At 55.7% G+C, this 21,873-nt stretch overlaps 1 protein-coding gene across 4 annotated transcripts in view; it reads left to right on the top strand.

Annotated features, from left to right (window-relative positions):
* Positions 1–20,308, top strand: part of ERICH1 (glutamate rich 1) — a 42,648-nt gene extending 22,340 nt beyond the window's left edge. The window contains exons 3-6 of one of the 4 annotated variants that reach the window (XR_004812527.2): positions 3,099–3,251; positions 13,991–14,679; positions 14,754–15,572; positions 16,817–16,956. Coding sequence is in view for 3 of the 4 variants with exons in the window: in XM_035710855.2 (XP_035566748.2) it covers positions 3,099–3,251; positions 13,991–14,679; positions 16,782–17,011; positions 19,795–19,825 (1,103 nt within the window). In the remaining variant the exon portion in view is untranslated. Of the gene's footprint in view, positions 1–3,098; positions 3,252–13,990; positions 14,680–14,753; positions 15,573–16,781; positions 17,012–19,794 lie in introns of those variants that run through there. The other 3 variants (XM_035710855.2, XM_025441605.3, XM_049106697.1) reach the window with 3 other exon arrangements.
* Positions 20,309–21,873: the final 1,565 nt, after the last annotated feature.

Raw genomic sequence — 21,873 nt, 5'->3', positions numbered from 1 at the left:
CTACAGGAGGCAGTCTGTCTGTCGTGTTGGGAGCTTGAGCCCCAGGCACGGGACCCTGGTGAGGGCCTGCGATCACATGAGCAGGAGGTGCCGCTCTTGACAGCATTTTCAAAGTACACATGCCACGTGGTCGTTGAGGATTCAGCAGACCGGGTGCCCATACACCCTGGGACGAATGTCACATAGCACAGCCCTTCAGGATGCGGATTAAGCTCCTCCTCCCTCCCATGTCGCGACTCCACTCTGCACGTCAAAGGGACTGCACCACCTCTGGATACTGGAGGGCCCCGCAGTCACTCTGACTTCGCTCTTGTCCGCAGCCCAGATGATTTCCCCCAGTCCCACAGCTTCTGTGTGTGGGCAGGTCAGGCTCCCAGGCTGACTTCTCCGTCTGGGCCACTTCCCAGACTCCAGGCTCAGCCTCTGCGGCTCACACAGCCCTGTCTACGCAGCTGCCTGCCAGGTGCCCTCTCCCCCATCTCAGTAAACGTGGAAGCCTGCAGCTTGTCCCCCGTGTCCTCTCCGTACACGGACCGACCACCAGCACATCCTGGGTCGGACCCCTCTCAGAGGAAGTTCCATTCACCTGGCTGATGTGTTCTCCTTCCCTCTTAACGGGAAAGTGTGCTGAGTTGTATGGAATCATGGTGGCCCCGAGACTTCCACAGCGATGAGAGAACTCTTGTGTGAGGTACAAGAGTGGGGGCCAGGGGGCCAAGATGGCAGAGATTGTGCATGGAGTGGCCTGACCCCCTTCACCTTCCAACCCCCAAGAATGACGCAGCTGTTGTCTGCATGAAACCCACAGCAGGTGCATCCAGCAGCTTTATTCCCGACTGCCAACCCTGGAAGCCACCAAGATGCCCTGGGGTGGGCGATGGATCCGTGACCTCTGGTCCATCCAGGCAGGGGGTGGTGTTCAGTGTAAAAAAGACAGGAGTCAGGAAGCCCCAAGAAAATGTGGAAGAGGCACAAGTGTAGACCAGTAAGTGAGAGAAGCCTCTCCGAGAAGTCTACGCACTGCACAATTCCCACTCTGGAATCATGACCTTCTGGAAAAGGCAGACACGGGCACAGTAATGAGGTGAGGGGCTGCCAAGGGCTGAGGACAGGGGACGAGCAGGTGAGCACAGAGGGTACTTAGGGCAGTGGGACAGCTCTTAGTGGCCCTGTCCTGGTGGGTACAGGTCATCACACATGTGTGCAGACCACAGAGCGTGTGACACCCTGTGATCCAATGAAGGCCGTGGGCTCTGGTGATGAGGATGTGTCGGTGGGGGACCTTTCAGCGTAACACACGTACCCTCTGACGGAAGCACCCATCTCGGGAGGCTGGGGCAGGGGGTGAGGAAAATCTCTGTACCTTTTCCTTAGTTTGCTCTGAACCTAAAACTGCTCTAAAAATGTAAAATCTTTTTTAAGAAAAAAGACTTTACATTTTTTTAAAAATTACTGAGCTTTTGAGGTGCTTGGGGTGAGTGGACAATTTGTAGAAAAAGAAGGTGCTGAATGTTGCATCTGGAAAGACAAAGGGCAGAGGAGGAGCCCCGACTCAGCACCGGCCTTCCCCAGAGCAGGGACATGGGGGTCACCTCCGGGACTGGCAGGGCGGGTGGCAGGGCTCCAGGTGTCTGGGCGTCTGTGCCGAGTTTCATTCGTTCTCCAAAAGGCAGGAAGGCAGAGCTGCCTCCGGAGCAGAGGCCAGGACCGTGACAAGGTCAGAGCTGAAAGTCCAACGTCGGTCAGCTAGCCGTGGAAGTAGGTTCGGTGAACACGCGGCGTCTGTCGCGGAAGGAAGGAGCTGTGAATGGTGGCGCCACGAGCAGCCTCTCCCCCTCCCCCATCAGTGACAGCATCTGCCTGAACATCGGGAGGGCCCATGTGCTTATGGTGGTTTTGTTAAAGTCGGCTTGCGCGGCTGCTGTGAGCATCATCGGGAGCAGGGATGACAAGCGGTGGGCTCTGTGGAGGACCTCTCCGTGGGGGACAGGCCGAGGGGACAGGCAAGGCGCAGAAGGATGCCCGGGCATCCGCGCTCCGCTCCCAGCCAGGTTGTCCTCCTCTGGCTGCGAGCGTCTGCACTGCCCCTTGGGCCCTGGACACAGTCCCGGTGAGCTCCCGTGGGCCGGGGCCTGGACCTCTCCTCCCGCCAGCTGCTCCCGTGTCCTGCGCTCCCCGCCTTCCCAGCCTGCTGTGTGGCCGCGGGCCCCGCATGGGCCGGCTCCCTGCCTGGCGGGAGATGAGCTGCCTGCTGTCACGGTGTCTGGTGCCCTGTGTGGTGCAGTGGACAGCCAAGCACGTACTGTGACCTCCACTGGAACTGGCTCACTTGAACCATCTAGAAGCTTCCAGAAATAATGTGTGGAAAGGATCGAAGTTGATATGTGGCCAGGGTGGTCTGCTTGGAAGCTGCCCCTGATCCCACCAGATTGATGGGAATCATGGACTGTGAAGTAAAGTAGCCTAGGAGCTGAATTCTTCATTGTAGCTTCAAGAAAGTGGAATACATTGATGGTGGAAGATTTTGAGAGTGTTTTGGGTTTTTACATTGAAATGTCTGAAAGCCACATTCTGTCATATGTATTAGTGATTTCTTTCAAACCTTGTTTTGTTGTTTTTAAAATGTCAATTTTTCTGCGAAAGATGAATGGGGATATCCACTTGCGTTTGTCACAAGATTGCTTTGCCGTAGTTTCAATGGAAATATGATTAAGAAGATGGGTAGGTCATCGGGGATTATCTCCCCTTCCTTAGACTGTCTCATCATTGTCTGGACGGTTCCCTTGTCCACCTGCCATATTTTCAATGGAAATATGATTCTGTTTTCTTTGTTTTCCTGAGAAGATAGATCCAGAAAGACATTGATTGCTGAGACCAGTGTCACAAGCATGAGCACATGCTTGTGCTCTTTCTAGTTTTATGGCCTCAGGTGTCACACTGAGTCTTTAATCCGCTTAGACTTTATTCCTGTGTATGGCCCTGGAGGTGCAGCCTGGGGAGCAGAGTCGGGGATGTGCCATCCTGTCGCGTGGGGACGGACTGGTGACTGCACCTCTGGCCACAGTATGCCATGCTCACAGTCCCCTTGTCTCCTGCAGATGGGGACACCAAGGTCTCACCTCGAAGGCGGTTCTACACGGCGAGCCTGCCTCCCGAGGGGTACATCCCAGCTCCGCCAGAGCCGCAGGGCAGCCCGGCCTCCGAGGACACCTCCGGCAGTGATGACGTGGGAGGAGCGTGCCAGGTCTCAGGTGAGGCGTGATTGCACGGTGTCCTACTTGTTCTGACGCACTGGAGCCCCCACAGGGAGAGGGTCAGGGGAGCACGCCACTGTGCGGCCACACGGTGCACTGCTATGTGTCTCGCAGTCACTGGAAAGGACCGTAGGGAACTGGTAACAACGGGCGAACAGACTCAGGGTGGGCAGACATTCAGCTGGCACGGAGCCGTGGCCGTAATCGCTGGTAGGCCCTCCCTGTAATTACGGTAACGAGCACACAAAGCCCTGCAGTGAAGTCGTCCCTGCGGCCTTGTCTCTTGACATGTGTCCCACGCTGGCGCCCGCCCCCTGAATGGTGGCCGTTGGGCAGAGCCTTGCACGCAGGCCTGTCTTCCCCGAATGGCCGGTATGAATGCTTCTCCTCCCCGCGTGGACCTGCTGCTCGTCCGCGGCCTGCCCCCGGCTTCCCTAGCTTGGCCCTGCGTGGAGGGCTGCGTGCCATGCAGTGCTGCCCAGACAGACAGCCTGTCCCTGGAGGGCTGCGGGCGCTGGCCCGGCTTCTGAGCGCTGGCTGTGGCCGCGCCCGCTCAGGCTGTTGAGCATAAGCCGTGCCCAGGGTGGGACCGGGACACCCCAGGCCACATGGCTCAAGCACTCCACCATGGGCAGCACCCCTGCTGCCCGTGTACGCACCGTTGCCCTCCCTCTGCCCTGGGCTCCATCCCTGCTGCCACCCCAGCTCATGCATCGTCCTTACGCCGGTAAAGTCGGCCCAACACCTACGTGGAGAAGGCGTACACCCGTAAGTGCGGATGTCTCTCCAAGTCTCCCAGAACAGGTCTGTGCGTCAGTGGTGCCGGCCCGTTTTAGGTTATGACGACATTGATACAACACCCGAGCTAACAGAGGTCATTAGAGCAGTTACAGTCTGCCCCGTGCCAGCGTACTGCACTTTAGGTTTTCCGGTCTCTCGCTTGGGCAATTGAAAAGGCCCCCGGGGTTCTCAGGCGTGTCCCGCTGTGTTCCCTGCGACCTGTTGCACTGCTGGCTTCTAGGGAGCTCGCAAGAATGTTGGTGTGAGAGGCCCCCTGCGCAAGCCCTTCCTTCTTACACTTCCTGGGAAGGCCAGCTCCCGGCTTGGTCCACGTCCATCTCCAGATCCCGCACACGTTTCCCGTTGCATGACAGAGGCTCCTCGCCCTCGAGGGGCCTGGCCCATCTGCCTGGTAACTTTGCCCTTCCTGCGCCCAGGCAGGTGAAGCACGAGAGCAGGACCCCCATCAGCCTGGCTTTCAGCAGGTGGATCCAGCTCAGGACGTGGGGCAGGGTGGCTTCTGTTGTGATCCCCGCCTGACACAACTGTGCCCACCGGCCTCTGCCCTGCCATTCCCAGGGGCTCCCGCCACCCACACGCCTTCCACTGCACCCCTGCAGGTCCCTGGCTCCTCCCTCCCTGTCCCGCTCTCACACATCCCTCCTGAGGGCTCCGCACCCCCACCATCTGCAACTGTGCACCTGAGAGGTCCTCTCGCTAGCCCTGCTTCCAACCTGGCGGCGAAGGCTTGCTGGGCATCCCTTTGACTTCCTCACGGTGACCTTGACAGCCCACAGTATCTCCTGGGACGTGCTCCCGGGCTTCCATCCTCACCTCTGCCTTCTGCCCACCAGCATCTGCAGGCCGTGGTCTATGTGTGACATCTCTCTCCTCCAGGCTCACTTTCCTAGTCCTCCTAGTAGGGGTCAGGGCCCGGACTTGGGCCGGTTCAGTTAGGTTTATTGCAAGCCTTGTACCCATGTGAGCATGGCCCTTCTCCATTCCTGAAGCACCAGTGCAGTGGGGTCGGGTCTTCAGCCAAGGCTGGGAAGTGACTAGACCCATTACTCACACAGGAGCCCGTGAGGAGAGAGCCAGTTTGCTGTCCGAATTCATAATCACTGTTGGCTTCGACCGTGTCTACTGGCTTTGAGCAGATGATCTGCAAAGTCATTAAAATCACACCTTAAGATTACATTCTGATATCAGGCACTAATGAAGCACTTATTGACGTGGTGGCTTTTGGGAGCCCGAGCTGATGGTGTGGCTCCCTGCAGACTCCCTGGGAGCCAGACGGCCATCCATCAGGTGTGTTGGGACTGGCCAGGCCCCATGTCGAAGGCCGGAGGCCTCAAACCTTGCTGTCCACGTCTGTGCTGAGGAGCTGGGGCCCCTGGCCTCTCAGGTCCTCACTGGAGCATGTAGCTCCGTGCCTTTGCGTGTTTGACCGACACGGTGCCATGGTTAACACCTGGAGTCTAGGTGGAGACCGAGGAGGGTGCTTGGCCAAAATCTGCTGACCAGGGGCCACGTCCCATACGTGTCACACTTGCCCAGGGCTCAGCAGCTTCCATCCTTGTTCTGCTGATTTACTGCAGTGAGATTCACAGAGTTATGGGAGCACATTGGCTTTCTCCTGAGTTCCTCACAGGAGAAACCATGAGGGGCCTTGGAGGTGAAGGGAGCAGGTACCCCAGGAGGGGTTCCGCACATTCTGGGGCCTCCCAGTAGCCTGGTGGTGTTCTCAGAGGCTTGAGCTTATGCACATGCTCACATTTTGTTTTTTGGCATCTTACTGACACACACACCTGACACTCTGGGCCCTTCCCCATCTCGGTGAAGTGAGCTAGCTGCCAACTTTGATCAATGTTTGATGGAGGACGATGTGGCTCGAGATTGTCAGATTATTAATTTTGAAGTACTGTGCCAGTGCAATCAGCACAACACTTCAGCCTGCCTTTAAAAAAGGAAAGGAGCCCCATTTGTGCTGATCGCCTGTATTTTCTTAAAATCCAGTTACATACTTTTCAAACCATCACTGGTATATGTTCATGAGAAACTTGGATTCGAGAAATATTTGGATTTTGGTAAACTTACACTACTTCAGCTTTGCATGAATACCTTACAATAATAGATGGTACTGTAGATATTTTTTGTGGATATTGATTAATAATTATTCAACTAATACACGTTCCAGAAGGAGAGGACCTCCACTCTCACCACATGTATGCAACACAGCACTGGCGTCCTGGCCAGATCAGTCAGGAGGAGGAAGGAAGGAAGGAAGGAAGTCGTACAAATTGGCATGGAAAAAGCAAAGTTCACTATTGCAGATGACATGATAGTGCATAAAGTAAAACCCTTAAGACTCTACCAAAAGACTGCAGCAACTGATAAGTTCAGGAAGGATGTACGACACGTAATCAGTATGCCAAAATCAGTTCCAATTCTGTACACTGATGACAAAGTATTAGAAGGAAAAGTCAGGAAAACAACCCCGTTTACAGCTGCATCAAAAAGAATAAGATATCTGGGAAAACTTAACCAAGGAGGTGACGTACTTCTTATTAGTGATTTTTTTGGATTTGATACCAAAAGCAGAGTCCATAAAAGCAAAGAATAAAATAACCTATTGGGACTGTATCAAACTAAAAGGTTTTACACAGCAAAGGAAACAACAGAACAAAAGGGCAACCTACTGAATGGAAATTATATATCCAATAAGGGGTTAATGCCCCAAATATAAAAATAATTCATATGACAATAGCCAAAAAGAGTCTGATCAAAAAATGGGCAGAAGACATGAACAGGCATTTCTCCAAAGAAGACACCCACATGGCCAACAGGCACATGGAAAGATGCTCCACATCACCCCGCATCAGGGAAACACAGATGGAACCACAATGAGACACCCCCTCACACCTGTCAGAGTGGCTAAAATTAATAAACACAGGAAACAACAGGTGTTGGTGAGGCTGTGGGGAAAGGGGAGCCTCTTATTCTGTTGGAGGGAACGCAGGCTGGTGCAGCCACTGTGGAGAACAGGGGAGAGGGTCCTCAATCAAAAACCACTACCTACGACCCAGCTCTTCCACTTCTGGGCATAGACCCTCAGGGAAGGGAAATCAGATGCCTGCCTCCCGTGCTCGTCGCGGTGTTGTTGACAGTAGCCAAAATGTGGCAGCAACCCCAAGTGTGTCACAGGATGAACGGATAAAGGCCATACCGAGTATATGTACAACAGAACATTGTCCAGCCACAAGGAAGAGAAGTCCTGCCATTTGCAACAACGTGGGTGGGCTTGGAGAGTATCCTACAGGAAATAATCCCACATGGTATCCCTTACACGTGGAACCTAAAGCAAAAGGCCAAGCCCTAGAAGCAGAGCACAAGAAGGTGGTTGCTAGTGGCTGGGAGAACCAGGGGGAGGCGGGTGGAGGGCCCGGTTCTTCAGCTCCACGAGGGGTCAGGTGTGGGGGTGGACGGTATTCCCAGGGAGCACACGGTAGCAGCTCCGGCGTCCACGCCGCAGCGTCCAGAGGAGGACGGTGACGACTCCACCGGGGGCAGGCACGCGGGGCTGAGCAGGCTGAGCAGGCTCTCGTCACACAAGGTCACAGGTGTGGGTCCTCACGGACTCTGCGCAGTCTCACCTGACTCTGTGACCCTGGGCCCGTGGGTGCTTAGAGTTCAGTGGGGGGCTCCACCTGCGTCTCCAGGCAAGAAGGGAGATGGCTTGGTGGCGAGCGGGGGCGGTACAAGGTGAGGCGGATGAGGACTGGGGAGTCTGAGCCTGGGTGCTTATTCCGTTCCGTGTTCTCCTCGTGGCCGCCAGGCTCCCGACCCGTGCGAGGCCCTGTTCCTCCCATCTGCATCGTCAGGGGTGTAAACAGACGGTTCTCTGGATCCTCTTCCAGCGTTCAGGGCTCGTGCCTTCAGATGTCCCTGAACTAGTTGTCCTGGAACGTGATGAAGACTGAGGGTCGATGGGAAGAGTTGTCCTTCTGAAGCACTATCTGTGACCTGCCCTCTGTCCCGCAATCAGGCACACAGGCCTGCATAGCAGTCGAGTCCCCAGGAGAGGAGAGCGGGGAGGTGGCGGGACCCAGCCTGAGCTCTCTGAGGGCTGCCCTTCCCTTGGCACCGGTCACTGCAGACAGGCAGCAGGTGACCCGCCATGGCCGAGCCCGCTTTTTCCATCGCATCCTCGTGGCCTGCCCCTACCGTGCACCCAGGACGGTGGCCAACCAGGAGCATCTTGCGGTGCCAAGCACTGTTGAGGGTTTTCTGAAGCCTCAGGGATGTGAGAGGCGCACAGACACGTTCTCCCGAGTGTGGCTGGCCGGACCTTCCAGGAGCCCCCGCGAGCCGCTCGCTCCCAAAAGGCACGCTGACTCCAGGCTACCCAGTCTCCCATCGTCACACGGACACAGACTTGGTTACTGGTGACCCCTGGTTTCACGTAGGATTTCACACATCTTCTCAAGGGCAGTTTACACCTTCCTGTAAATTATCCGTGAAATAGGGAATGAAAGACACTATAAACGCGGGACAGGTATGTGTGGTCCCTGCTGTCGGCTACAGACTCAGTATAAAAATGGTAACGTGGAGTTAAGGGTTTTACTAGGCCTGCGCCATACACTGGAATAATGAGAACTAGAACCCCGTGAATTCTGCACATAAACCCTACTGCATCCCCATGCTCAGCCCCATTCTCCACCTCAGTGTTGTCAGAGCCTCTGAGAAAACACAAGTTTGCCCAACCCCAGTCATTGTGAAGTCACAGGTGGCCCTGAATGTGCCAGTGGTGGGTCTCTACTTCCAGCCGGCAGACCTTGCAAGGGCAGCCTTGTGCCCTGCGGCCTCCAGGCCACCCTCACCTCTGATGGCTTCTCTGAGAGCTTCCCATGGCCACCAGGGTCCCTGCTCCTGGGACCCCTAGACGAACCTGCTGGGGGCCCAAGAAGCCCCCGTGAGGAAGCAGTCAGGGAGACCCAAATCTCCCTAGATTCACCCCAGGCAATCTGATAGAGAGCAAGAAACCCTGCATAGGGGAGTGCCGACCCAGGAGCAACTCTGGGTCCCGAGATCCCAGTGGACCACACGTTGCTGTACCTCCAGCTCCGAAAGACGGTAGATGCCCATTTGTGGAGAAGAAAAATAAGCAACTTCTGCCGCTGACTCCCAGAGCACCTGGAGCTCTGCTCTCTGCACGGCCTCCTTATTTTGGCAGCGGGCTGTCTTTAAAGAACTTTATTTCTTTTAAGATTTATTTACTTATTCATGAGAGACACCGACTGAGGGAGAGGCAGAGACACAGGCAGAGGGAGAAGCAGGCTCCCCACAGGGAACCCGATGCAGGACTCGATCCGGATCCTGGGATCACAACCTGAGCCGAAGGCAGGTGCCCAACCGGTGAGCCACCCAGGCGTCCCAGCAGGCTGTCTTCATGTTTCAGCAAGGACTGTCACGGGTGTGGTGTAGACCCGCACCAACTGGGAACTTACTACTCTGCTCTGAGCATCCAGAGGACAGTGGAGCCGGACAGTGATTATCACATGCATTAGTAGCCTGGGCTTTGAGTCTTGAATAAAACTCCAATTTCCTTTAAAATACTTATCCTTTTTTTTTTTTTTTTTTTAATGCAACACTGTTCAGCTGTGAGAATTGGAATAAGCTGGAGACTGGCTATTTTTGGCGTCTAACTATTTCTACTACCGCAGTTCATCAAAATGTAGGTGCCAAATAGTCGTGGAGAAAACTTTGACAAATTGTGATCATTTTTAAAATTAGCATGCCTGAAAGGTGTGTTTTGGGGATGGCAGGTTTTCAGAACCAGTGTGCCTCTCAGATTATAAATAGTCAGGCCTCTGGTTCCCTAATATAAATGTTCCTCCAGCTTCTCTTGTGCATGAGGGTTCGAAGGAGGCAAGATTGTAGGTGTGTAGGGGCCGTGAGGACGGAACGTTCTAGAGTCGATGGAGGACCTTGTGTCTGGACAGGAGCCCCTGGCAGAGCTGCAGCTCAGACTTTTATGAGGCGTGAGGTCAGGAGAGTGGAAGCCACAGAACCCTGACATGTGGGGCTTCCCAAGGGCAGGGAGCTTGCAGAATGGAAGGGTCACGGCCTCAGATTCCACAGTGTGTGGGCTGGTCCCTTGGGCTCCCTGGGCTGAGCCCGCCTGAGTGAGCGGGAGCTACACCCTTGTGGGCAAGGCTGCCCCCAGATGCCCTCCGACCCTGGGGGGCAGGGAGGGCTCCGCACAGCTCTCCCAGATGTGGCCTCTGTCCCTGCCGGACTGTTCCCACCCCCATGATGGCACTGAGCGAGTGGGAGGGTGGGGGCAGCCCTCATGGGCTAGGCGGTGGTGTGGCCCCACCCAGAGTGGGCTGCAGACAAGGCACGAGGCCTCTGTCGGGGTGCGGGGGTAGGGGCCGTGAACCAGGAGGGAGGCGCACAGGCTCCCAGGTCCCGCCAGGACCTCCAGATGGAGGGAGGCCTCGGGAGGGGGTGGGGTGGGCAGGGGGCTGCGGACCAGGAGGGAGGCCTTGGGGGGGGGCAGTGGGCTGCAGACCAGGAGGGAGGCCTCGGGAGGGGGTGGGGTGGGCAGGGGGCTGCAGACCAGGAGGGAGGCCTTGGGGGAGGCAGTGGGCTGCAGACCAGGAGGGAGGCCTTGGGGGGGGGCAGTGGGCTGCAGACCAGGAGGGAGGCCTCGGGAGGGGGTGGGGTGGGCAGGGGGCTGCAGACCAGGAGGGAGGCCTTGGGGGAGGCAGTGGGCTGCAGACCAGGAGGGAGGCCTCGGGAGGGGGTGGGGTGGGCAGGGGGCTGCGGACCAGGAGGGAGGCCTGGGGGGGGGCGGGCAGTGGGCTGCAGACCAGGAGGGAGGCCTCGGGAGGGGATGGGGTGGGCAGGGGGCTGCAGACCAGGAGGGAGGCCATGGGGGGCAGTGGGCTGCAGACCAGGAGGGAGACCTGCGAGGGGGGGTCAGGCAGTGGGCTGCAGACCAGGAGGGAGGCCTCGGGAGGGGGTGGGGTGGGCAAGGGGCTGCGGACCAGGAGGGAGGCCTGTGGGGGGGCAGTGGGCTGTAGACCAGGAGGGAGGCCTCGGGATGGGGTGGGGTGGAGTGGGGTAGACACAGGGCTGTGGACCAGGAGAGAGGCCTGGGTGGGGGTGGGCAGTGGGCGGCTGGCACTCAGCACTCCCTGTGCCAGGATGGCTGTGCTGATCCATGCAGGTGTGCTGCCCGTGTGCCGGGTCTGCACACACCCAAAATTACACAGTTCACTTGTCCGTGATGCTACAGGAAGCCAGGAGAGAGGCCAGGAAAAAACAGGAAACTGGGGGTCATCGGACCTGTGTTCTCTCTGCACCCCCTGTTTGCCCCTGGCCATTGGTCTACCCCATCCCTCCATCCCTCCATCCCCCTGTCCCTCCATCCCTCTGTCCTTCCAGCCCTCCCAGCAGGTGCCTGCGGACAGGATGCTGCTCACAGGTTTATACCACCAGACACACAGCCCTCAGGAGTTGGGTGCTGCGGGGGTGTCCTGAGACGGAGAGACAAAGAGAGACTCAGACAGATGGAGAGACATAGAGGCAGCCGCTCACCCAAATTGGGACAGCAGCTGCCTCAGAGCCTTCACTTCTGCCCAGCGTTGGACCCAGGGCTTCAGGGTGAGCACATCTGAGGTGCCCAGAGTGGCTTCTGCTGGAGATGGGAGCTCACGAAGCAAAATAAATGATGCTGTGATGCTGGCCATACACTAGTGCTCCGCAGCCACCGCCGTGGACATTCCCCTTGCCAGAGTCCAGGGGTCCCGTGACATCGAGAGGGCAGACAAGGGCCCGGCCTGGTCCCAGGAGTCAGGGAGGCTGCCGCAGAAAGGCCTGGTCACCAAGGCCAGTGCAGGGCCACGGGGCACTCAGCTGCAGACACAGCCCAGCACAGGGGATGTCGTCCGTCGCCGTGAGCACACTGGCCTGCCGTCTCCCGGGACCTGGTGTCCTCAGCCGTGGCCTGTCCCCCCCTGTGTCCCCTGCTGCTGCCCCGAGGGCTGCTGCTGCCCCGAGGGCCCGGGACCTGCCTCTGCACACCAGCCGTGGAGCAGCTGCTTTCCCACGGGCTGGGCCAACCTCCGGGGCTGACAGAAATGGACCAGCCGAGGTTATAGTGAAACATGGACAGCAGTCAAAATGAGGAAAAAATATCTAAAGATCATGAGTTAAAAAAAAAATTAATTCTCTTCTGACCAAAAGATAAGAAGAAAGAACCAGATCAATGCATTGTGGTTAATCAGTTTCTTTTCCCACAAAGAAATACTTTTCTACTTGGATTTTTGCATCAAAAATATAAATCCCAAGCTAGATGCTGTTAGGATTCCGTACGCACTTTGTCGATTCTTTCTTGAGGACGCTCGTAGCCGAGGGGACAGCAGCCCCTGCACGCTGACGGAGAGTTCAGCTGCACCACCGGCTCCGTGTCCTCTTGCCAAGTAATCGCTTGCTGACCGTGACCGTGAGGACGGGAGCGCAGTGCCTCCGGGAGCCTTGGCGGAACCAGCCGGTGGCGAGGTGCGTGCTGGGCCAGCATCCGCCGCGGCGACAGGGTTTGTCTGAGGCTCGTGCGCCTGGCGGCTCGGGGGCAGGAGTGGCTCGCCTGGGGCCGCCGCCCGAGACTGCCGTGCCCAGCCTCTGACGGCTGCTGTCCCCGCGGGGGTTTGTTGGTTTTACCCCCAACCCCAAGGATCCTTCCTTCTTTGTCTGCTGTGAAAGTTATTCAGCAGCATCTTTTCTTTTCAGTGGTCTCGTGCGTGCGCCTGGCGGGGCAGCTCCACCAGCTTCGCGCCTGGCAGGTTTGCCACAGGCCTCTCCGTCCGTAGGGTCTGCATACACGACGCACTCATCTCCCGAGGCGTCAGGAGCTCTCTGCCACCTGGGGATGTCTGGAGCACTGCCTGGCCGTGGCCCCCTGCACCCCGAGCGGGTGCCCCTGCTCCGCGTCTTTGCTCAGGGAGCGGAGCCGTGTGGCATCGGGGGACCCTCCAGCTCCGTCGTGTCCCCAGACCGTGGCCGGTGTTTGGTCACTCGCTGCTGTTATTCCACCACCCACCCTCCGTGTTGTGCTGCGTGGGCCCGGGGCTCCCCAGCTGCGGAGCGCTATGCTTCCCCTGTGCACGATCCCGCGGGTGCTGTGTTTGCACAGCTGTCGCTGGCCCCTGCCTGTCCAACTAGGCCTTCTGTCCCCGCCCCGGCACCATGTCTCGCCTGCCCGGCCGCCAGGACCTCCAGCAGGTGGGCGTCCTGCGCCTTCTCTGACCTCAGGAGAGGCTCCCAGGCCATCCCCCCCGCAGGCCGTGTTCTCTGTGGGTCTGCTGCAGCTGTCCTGTGTCACAGGTAGAATTTTCTGCTCTGTGCTGCGCCCACCACCGTCGGCGAGGCCTGCCTGGTGCGGCCCTCTCGCCCAGGCGGTCAGGGCATACACACCGCCAACCACTGCCCCCCACTGGGAGCGCACACTCAATCTTCATTTCAAAATGCAACTTCATGCTGATTCACAGGGGCAAGGCGCCGCTATTTATGACTTATTCTCACATCCAAGTAACTCCTAGAAGGCACCAAAGTAATGTTTTTAAAAATAGGAATTAATGTTTTCATCCCAAGGCCACAGGACTGAAATTTTACTACCCCCAAAAATTGCAGCAGCTCTTATGTCCCTGACCTCTCACCGCTTGTCAGGATTGTAGCAGCCGTGAGGGTGTACGTCTCCCTGTGGCCTCGTGCAAGGACACATTGCTGCTCGTGTATTTCAGGGTAAGTCCCGGGACCTGAGTTAAAGTTGACAGTTCAGTAAATATTTGAAATTCCTTGTCCACTGAATTTGCAAGATTCTAATGGAAAATGAAGCCCAATATGTTTGCTCTGTTTCCATGTACAGAAAATATGAATTTTTGTTTTTGTAGATGAGGATCTTCATGCTCGGTCAAAGAGAAGAAGAGCAAGAAAGCATAAATCAAGGAAAAGCCTTAAAAATCCCAACAACGATGGTGCAGAACGAGCAGAAGTAGAGAAACAGCAGAGTCTTTTACCAGAAAACCTGCAGCCACGGCACGCAGATGGCCCCACAATCAGCAAAAATAAAAGGAGGAAGCTGAAGAAGCAGCAGCAGATGAAGAGGAAGAAAGCGGCTGGCCTCCTGACAGCAGCCTCTGGCGGCAACTTCACATACCAGCCAGAGGAGGGCGACAGCGAGTGGGCGGCCGGGTTGGAGAGTGATGGGGAGGATCACACGGAGGACCACACGGAGGACCACACGGAAGACGGCATCCGTGTCCTCGGGGAGGGTTACGAGGAGGACGGTGCCCGTGTCTTCAGGGAAGACGACAGGGAGGACGGTGGCCATGTCCTTGGGGAGGATTATGGGGAGGATGGCACCTGTGTCCTCTGGGAGGACCGCACTGACACCCACGAGGAGGACCACAGGGAGGATCACGGGGAGGACGATGAAGACACCAGTGGGGAAGATGTTAAAAACACCAACGAGAAGGCAGACGATATCCTAAACTTTTTGAAGTCAACACAAGAAATTTATTTTTATGATGGTACGTTCCTCACTGTTCTTTCAAATAATGGCATCCACTTATTTGGAAAAGTAAGTATAGTAAAATACGTAAATATTTAAAATATGAAATGTGAAAATACTCAGTGGTGAACATAAGTCTTTAGTTTTGAGGCAAAGACCAGAATATGTGGACTCTTCACCCGGGTTGGAGAGTGTCCCTGTGCTGGAGGCGTTGCACTCCTCACGTAGCCGGCCACTGCACCTGACTCCCGTGAACCTGCCTCAGAGGCTGGCGGTGTTCTCGGCTCTGTTGCCTCAGGAAAGGTAAGTCCAGGTGGCAGGTGTGGTGGACTCACGTGCCTTGTCCTCAGCTCACAGGGAAGGAAAAGTGCAAGCATGACTGTCTCCTCTGGGACATACTCTGCTTCCCACATGTAACCTGCGGGCTTCAGGTTTCCAGTGAGCGTCCTGGGCAGCTGTCTGTGGATGCAGGAGGTGGAAGAGGAGAGCAGATTGGTCCTCTTGGGTGGTGGTTCCTCAGGTTTGCCTTGAGCTTACTGACAGCTGACCTCAGGATCAGGAAGCAGCAGGTCCTCAAGCAGCACGGATGGAGGCGCCCAACATGGATGTTCCCATTCCCACCACACCCCCAGTGGATGCAGGCCGGGCTGGGCTTAGCGGATCCCGATGCAAGTGAGAACATGACCCTATGGACAGGGTTGAGGAATGTTGGCTGTGTAGTCATTTAGGAGATAAGACTGATCTGAGCAAGGCAGAGAAAATAGCACTTTTAACCTTCAGCACATGTGTCAGCACTTTGTACTGACAGAGTGAAAACAAGCGTAATACACGTGCAAACAAAGGAGGAAGACAGCTGGTGCACGGCAGAGCCGAGGAGCCTCAGAACTGCTTCGGGACGGGCTCCACTCGCTGGATCCAGGAGGTTGTGCAGGAACTGCCTGAGAGGGCAGACCTCGGAGGAGGTGACAGCACGCCAGGGCCGAGTGGGGACCGCACGGCCACCCTTGTGCCCCGGGGAGGCTGTCGGCTGGCCGTGGGCCATGCAGGAGGGTGATGGAAGGGCCAGCCAGCCCCTGGGAGCACACAGGCTGGCAGCACAGCGTCAGCAGCAGAGCAGGCCATGCAGGGAAAGGCAGGCCTCGGGGCTGCGGGGTAAAGCAGGCACACTGCTGGGAATGGCCAGGTGCCCAGCCCCGGGTGCGAGGGTCGGACACCCAGGACCTTCAACAACATGCTGGGCCCGTCGGGCAGCACAGAGGGCCACGCGCTCAGAGCAGGGGCAGGCAGGGCGCTCAGGCACCACAGCCTCCATGCTTATACACTCACACTGGGCAGCAAAACCACAAGGAGACGTGCTGTGGAGGCACTGGGGTCATCAAGGGGCGTTTAAGAGGTGATTAAGTGCTCAAAAAACGGAGAAAATGGTGCAACATTTTTCTCCCATATTCACCAGATAGCTTTAGTCTATTTAGATAGTCCAATGGAAATTCTGAGAAATATAACTCAACGCAGAGTCTAAGCAGCAGGTCAGGGTCAGCATGAGAATCAGTGGCTGGAAAGCAGGTGGGATAGAACCTGCAGACAAGGGCACATGGGCGGACAGGTCTAACATACACACCTTGGGGCCAAGGGGGCTTGGGGTAGATGGGGGTGGGACTGACACGCACCAGGGGAGGGAGACAGGTCTGACACAGGTGCACGCCAGGGTGGGGAACGGGTCTGACATGCCTGTGGGGACTGGGAGGGGGTACGGGGATGGGGGACAAGATTGACCTGCACGTGGGGGCCAGACAGGGGCATGGGGCCGAGGCATAGGGCCCGTGTGCAGAGGCAGCAGTTGGGAACGGCCATCAGGTCACAAGGTAGGGCCGTGTGCAGCCCAGCAGCACGAAGGCGACACCAGCACAGCCGAAGCACGTTCTGTCGAGGAGCGAGGATGAAGGATAGAGACAGGCGCCTCCGGGAGCAGGGAGCGCGGGGACTTGCGGGGACTTGTGGCTCAGTGGGAGGGGCCTGAGGCTGGTCTGCAGGGCTGGGCCACTCGCCCCCGCCATGGCCTATTTGGAAGGCAGGTGTCCCGCAGCCTCCCGCAGGTGGGGCATATGAGGCTGAGGTTCAACCTTCTGCTCCAAGGGTGGCCTCTCGTATCCTAAATGGTTCCTTCTGGGCAGGAACGTGCGTTTCTAAGTGGCCTCGCTTCGCTTAGGCATGTCCCAGGCTGCGGCCTCCGCCGTCTTCGTGGAAGCCGCGCAGGAGCTGTTCCGACGTCTTGGCGACCACAGCGTGTCCCGCGCAGATGTGCTCCTGATGCATCACATGAAGACACTGTTGCTCCTGCGAGACACCGAGAGCCTGCAGCTTGCCCTGGACAGGCTGCCGGCGCTCTGCACCCTGCCGCCCGGTACGTACCGCGCCAGTGGGCGCTGTGCTGCTTCTTCGGGGTTTGCCTGGGAAAACCTCACACTGCACCGGAGTGGTCAGGGGTCGGAGGTCAGGTGTCAGAACACACAGGCGTGCAGGGGTGGCTTCCAGCGTCTCTGCTGGCGGTAAGTGATCCTGGGGAGAGACGCAGAAGCCGGGCCTCTCGTCTCCCAGACTGGGAGCTACCAACTGTTGGGGCCAAGTTCCCTGTGTTTAAACGGCAGTGAAAGCACCCTGTCCCCCTTTCCCACTCTGCTGCACGGGTGGGAGGGAACCCCGCCCTCTGAGTGTCCGGGACAAAGGTGAGTCACAAGATGACCTTTCGCTTGTGCGTCGGCCTTGCCCGGCTGCCCGCTCCCCAGAGATGGTAGGACCTGGGGCCAGCTGTGCTCAGGTCCATTCGGCCAGGGGGACTCACGGCCGCAACTTGCAGTGGGCTGTGGGGGAGATACCAGGCCATGGGAATGTGCAGACGTGGAGTGCCAGAAAATTGGCCTTTTTCTAGAGAAGCACCATGCAGAGCCCCATGCCGACCCACACCGGGCACAGGACACCTGTCCAGCTGAGTGGGATGGGCTCTGCTGACTGCTGCAAGGGAATGTGACCATGATGACTGTTTCCACCCGGAAATCTCACGGTCCGGCTCAACAGTCAAGACTAACACGGCATCATATCAGGTCAGGGTCAGAGTTAAGGAGACCAGGAGGTGACATTCCATGTACATGCTAGACTGGACACCACAGGGAAGGAAATCCCACAGGGAGGGGATATTCATGCAGCACTGGGCTGGAGTATGACGGGTGTCCCATGGTGGGGAGGGGGTCATGGGTGCGGACACGCAGGATGGAGGGTGACCTGAGAGTGGTGTCGGCCTGAGTGCAGTTGTGCCTGAGGAGCCTGGCAGCCAGTCATGAGCTGTGAGCTCGGAAGGGCTGGAGGATCAGGAGCCAGGTCGGATGGGGCCAGTCTGGATGCTGCCTGGGCACCCCGGGTGGGGACCTAGGATGGGGAAGGTCACCAGGGGCCACGTTACAGAGCAGAGAGGGTGCAGGAGCCCAGAGACCCCATCTGGGAGCCACTGCAAGGAGGCGACGGGAGGGTGGAGGGGAGCGTGGATAAGCTGCAGCGGAAGAGCCACTGACCGACCCCGGGGGCCTTCTGTGGGAAGCCCAGCTAACCCAGTGTCAACCTTGGCTGTCCTACGTGGAACATTTAACAAACTCAAATTTCCATAATAAAGTTCTAGCTCAAATTGCAGAAAGCCAGTTTTATTAAGTTAAACACATACAAAGGTATTTGAGATAAAAACAAAGTCATTTAGAATTTTTAAAGTTTTTGTTGTGTTCCTCAGGCTGCAGCCTTTGTCACACGTTGTTCTGAAATGTGTCAGCAGGGTTTTCAGCAGCAGTTGGGGACTTAGCAGAAATGTTTCCCTCTGTTTCTTATGTGAAAATCACAGGACAAGCTCGTCTACGGGCACACTTAAGCAGTTGGTAGAACTAAAACTTAATTGAAGCACTTTTCGTAAAAGTGGATTATCTGTCAGCACATGTAGGATACACAGTCGGAGTTTTTCTATTTAAAGCAATTTTGCAAACAAAACGTGCAATGAACGGCGAAGCCTTGTCTTCAGAGACCAGCACGTGTGACACAGAGCTGCTCCTGGCAGTGGTGCAGGAAGCCTGCAGGACAGGTGCTGGGCACTGGCTGGGTTCAGGAGGCTGAGTGCGGCTGGCTGGGCACAGGTGATAGGTGCGAGGGGCTGGGCACAAGGTGGGCACAGGTGGCTGGGCGCTGGCTGGGTACGGGTGGCTGGGTGCAAGGTGGGCACAGGTGCTGGGCGTGGGCTGGGTGCAGGTGGCTGGGTACAGGTGCCGGGTGTAGGTGCCAGGCACAGGTGGCTGGGTGCCGGTGCCAGGTGCAGGTGGCTGGGTACGGGTGCCAGGTGCAGGTGGCTGGGTGCAGGGTGGGTGCAGGCTGGGCATGGGCTGGGTGCAGGTGGGTGGGCGCTATTGGCTACATTTTGTGAGCCGCAGAGGGTCCTCGCACAGCTCTGTCACCAAGACTCCTGACGCATGTGGGCTCCCTGGCCAGGCCGTAGACAAGCCCCCTGTTTCTGGAGTTAGGACAGAAGCTGGTGGCAAGAACCAGGGCCCGGCTCACAGACGCCTTACATTCCCCGCACCCTGGCGCCTGCGTTAGCACAAGTAATGCTGCCATCCAGGGTCCCTGTCACGCGAGCCTCCTTTACCCCTCGCAAGGGAATGAGGCCTCGGTGGCCAGGCCGCTGGCCCGGGCAGGGGGCACCTCGGAACGGCCTTAGCTGTGTGGGTCCATTCAGAGCCGGCAGTGGCTCGGGACCTCCCCATGACCCGGCTGCCTGCACCCAGGCGCCCCTGCTTAGGGACTCCTGAGTCTGGCGTTAGGTCACCCATGACCACACATCTGCCTGCATGTGGTGTCCGTGTGCTCGGGCGGTACATGCGGTGCCGTGGCCCGTGTCCTAAAGATCTGACCACACGTGTAGACTGCAGGGCTCTCCCCCAAATGACATGCAGACTTCCAGAATCTGTGCTGGAGGACCCATGGGCGCCGCGCACTGCCATCGACATCACTTCACACTAGAGTTGTGCTTTATTAGGGTTTTTGTAGGTTCTACTTTGAATCTCCAGGCTACTGTCTATAAAACGATAGTTTATAATTTTTGTTTTGGGGCTCTCTTGTTCTATTTTATTTTTGTTTGGTGTTCTGTTTGCTTTCCAGACCATGCCTCAGTGCTCTCAGCTTTCTTTAATTACTGGATCACCCACATCCTTCCTGAGAACCACACTGACTAAATCCGGGCATCTAAGAAGAGCTAACATTCAGCAAGAATATAAAAGGCAAATGTGAAATTAGCAGAGACAGGATTCCTACATATAAAGAAGATGGAATTCCCTAAATCTTCTTTGTGGCCTAAACCCCAGGAACTTTGAAAACATCTCTGCCGCCGTATTTACCGTGTGTTGTACACAGTGGGCAAGACACAATTGGAGACATGGAATGAGAAATCGGGGTAAAATAGAAAGTCTTCAAATATCAGAAAGTGCTTATGTCCCATATTACTCACCATGATCCTGTTTCTTTCATTCTTGTAAAAGTTGAAAGTGGACATCCTGTTAAATTTAACAAACTGTATAGTTTGAAGCTGTTATATATTTTTATAAAGTTAAATAACCCTGTATTTGAAAGTCTCTGTTTTAAGAATGCGTTATAGACATTAAATGTTATGGTTTAAGTTGTTTGATTCTGGTTGAAGTTATTATTTTCTTCCTTATTTTCTCTTCTCTGCTTTGATGATACTGATAACAACATTTTCCCGTTCTTTCCATTTGTCATGGCAACAGTCACCTGCTCTCAGGATTACTGCGGTTTAGAAACACCTGTCAGCTGGTGTACATTTTAGGAGGCCATTGGCTCTGTCCATGAAAAAAAATATTTTTTCTTGTGGTGAAACCTACATAAAATTCACCATGTTAGCCGTTTTTAAGCATACAATTCAGTGGCGCTGAGTAGCTCACCGTATCAGGCGACCACACTGTTAAGGCTGAACAACATCCGTTGTATGGATACGCCACTTCCTGTCGGCGCACACGGGGCTGTTTCCTCTGTTCCTGTTGTGAACCGTGCCTCCCTGGGCATCACGCACGGCATTCTGCGTGCACACGTGTTTTCCCACCTCTCTGGGGTAGAATCGCCAGGTCCCACGGTAACTCTGTGTGTGACTTCTCGAGGAAATGCTGGTCTGCTGTCAGCGGCCACCCCGTCCCACATCCCGCCAGCCCCGCACAGAGGTGCCGCGGCCCCACGTCCACACCGACACCATCATCTCCTATGGCCTTGATTACTGTCCTGACGGCCACCAAGTGGTGTCTCATGGTTTCTGTTTACGTCCCCCTGATGTTGAATGTTTTTGAGCATCTTTTCATCTACTTGTTAGCTATCCTTTCTTTCAGGGAAATGCCTGTTTAAGTCTTTGTCCTGGGGCACCTGGGTGGCTCAGTCGGTTAAGCATCGGTGTTGTAATCTCAGGGTCATGGGATCAAGCCCCATTTCGGGCTCCCTGCTCCACGGGGAGACTGCTTCCCCTTCTCCTCCCTGCTCTTGTTCTCTATCTCTGTTGGTATCTCTGTATCTCTCAAATAAATAAAATCTTTAAAAAAAAAAGTCTTTGTCCTTTAGTGAATTGGATTATTTGGTTTTTGTCATTGGATTATAAGAGTAATACATAAATTCTATATATTAAAAAAGTAATAAATTCTGGATATTAACACTTTATGAGAGAAATGATTTTATCGTGTTTTCTCCCATTCTGTGGCCTATCTTTTTCTCTCTCTCTCACTACTGTTGTTTGATGCACAAATTGTTTACCTCTTGATGGAGTCCAACTTATTTATGTTTTTCTTTGTCACTGGTGTTTCTGGTATCCTATCCAGAAAATAACTGCCAAACCAGGATCATAAGATTTTTCCCTAATGCTTTCTCCCAAGAGTTTCATAGTTCTTTATAACTCTTCCATTTAGGTCTTTGACCCATTTTGAGTTAATTTTTGTATATGGTGTAAGATCAGAATCTGATTTCATTCTTTTGTGCATGGATATTCAGTTTCCCAGGATCGTATGCTGAGAAGACTGTGCTTTCCCCATCGACCAGTCTTGGCACCCTTGTTGACATTCATTTGACCAAATACATGAGGGTTTATTCAAGGCTGTCTGTTATATTCCATTGGTCTGTATGTCTGTCCTTATGCCAGAACAACACTGTTTTCATTACTATAGCTTCATAGAAGGTATGAGATGGGGA

The sequence above is a fragment of the Canis lupus genome, chromosome 37 (assembly GCF_003254725.2).
Source record: "Canis lupus dingo isolate Sandy chromosome 37, ASM325472v2, whole genome shotgun sequence".
In the NCBI taxonomy this organism is placed as follows: Eukaryota; Metazoa; Chordata; class Mammalia; order Carnivora; family Canidae; genus Canis; species Canis lupus.
The sequence above is the reverse complement of the archived record's forward strand: the minus strand, read 5'-3'. Positions and strand labels throughout refer to the sequence as shown.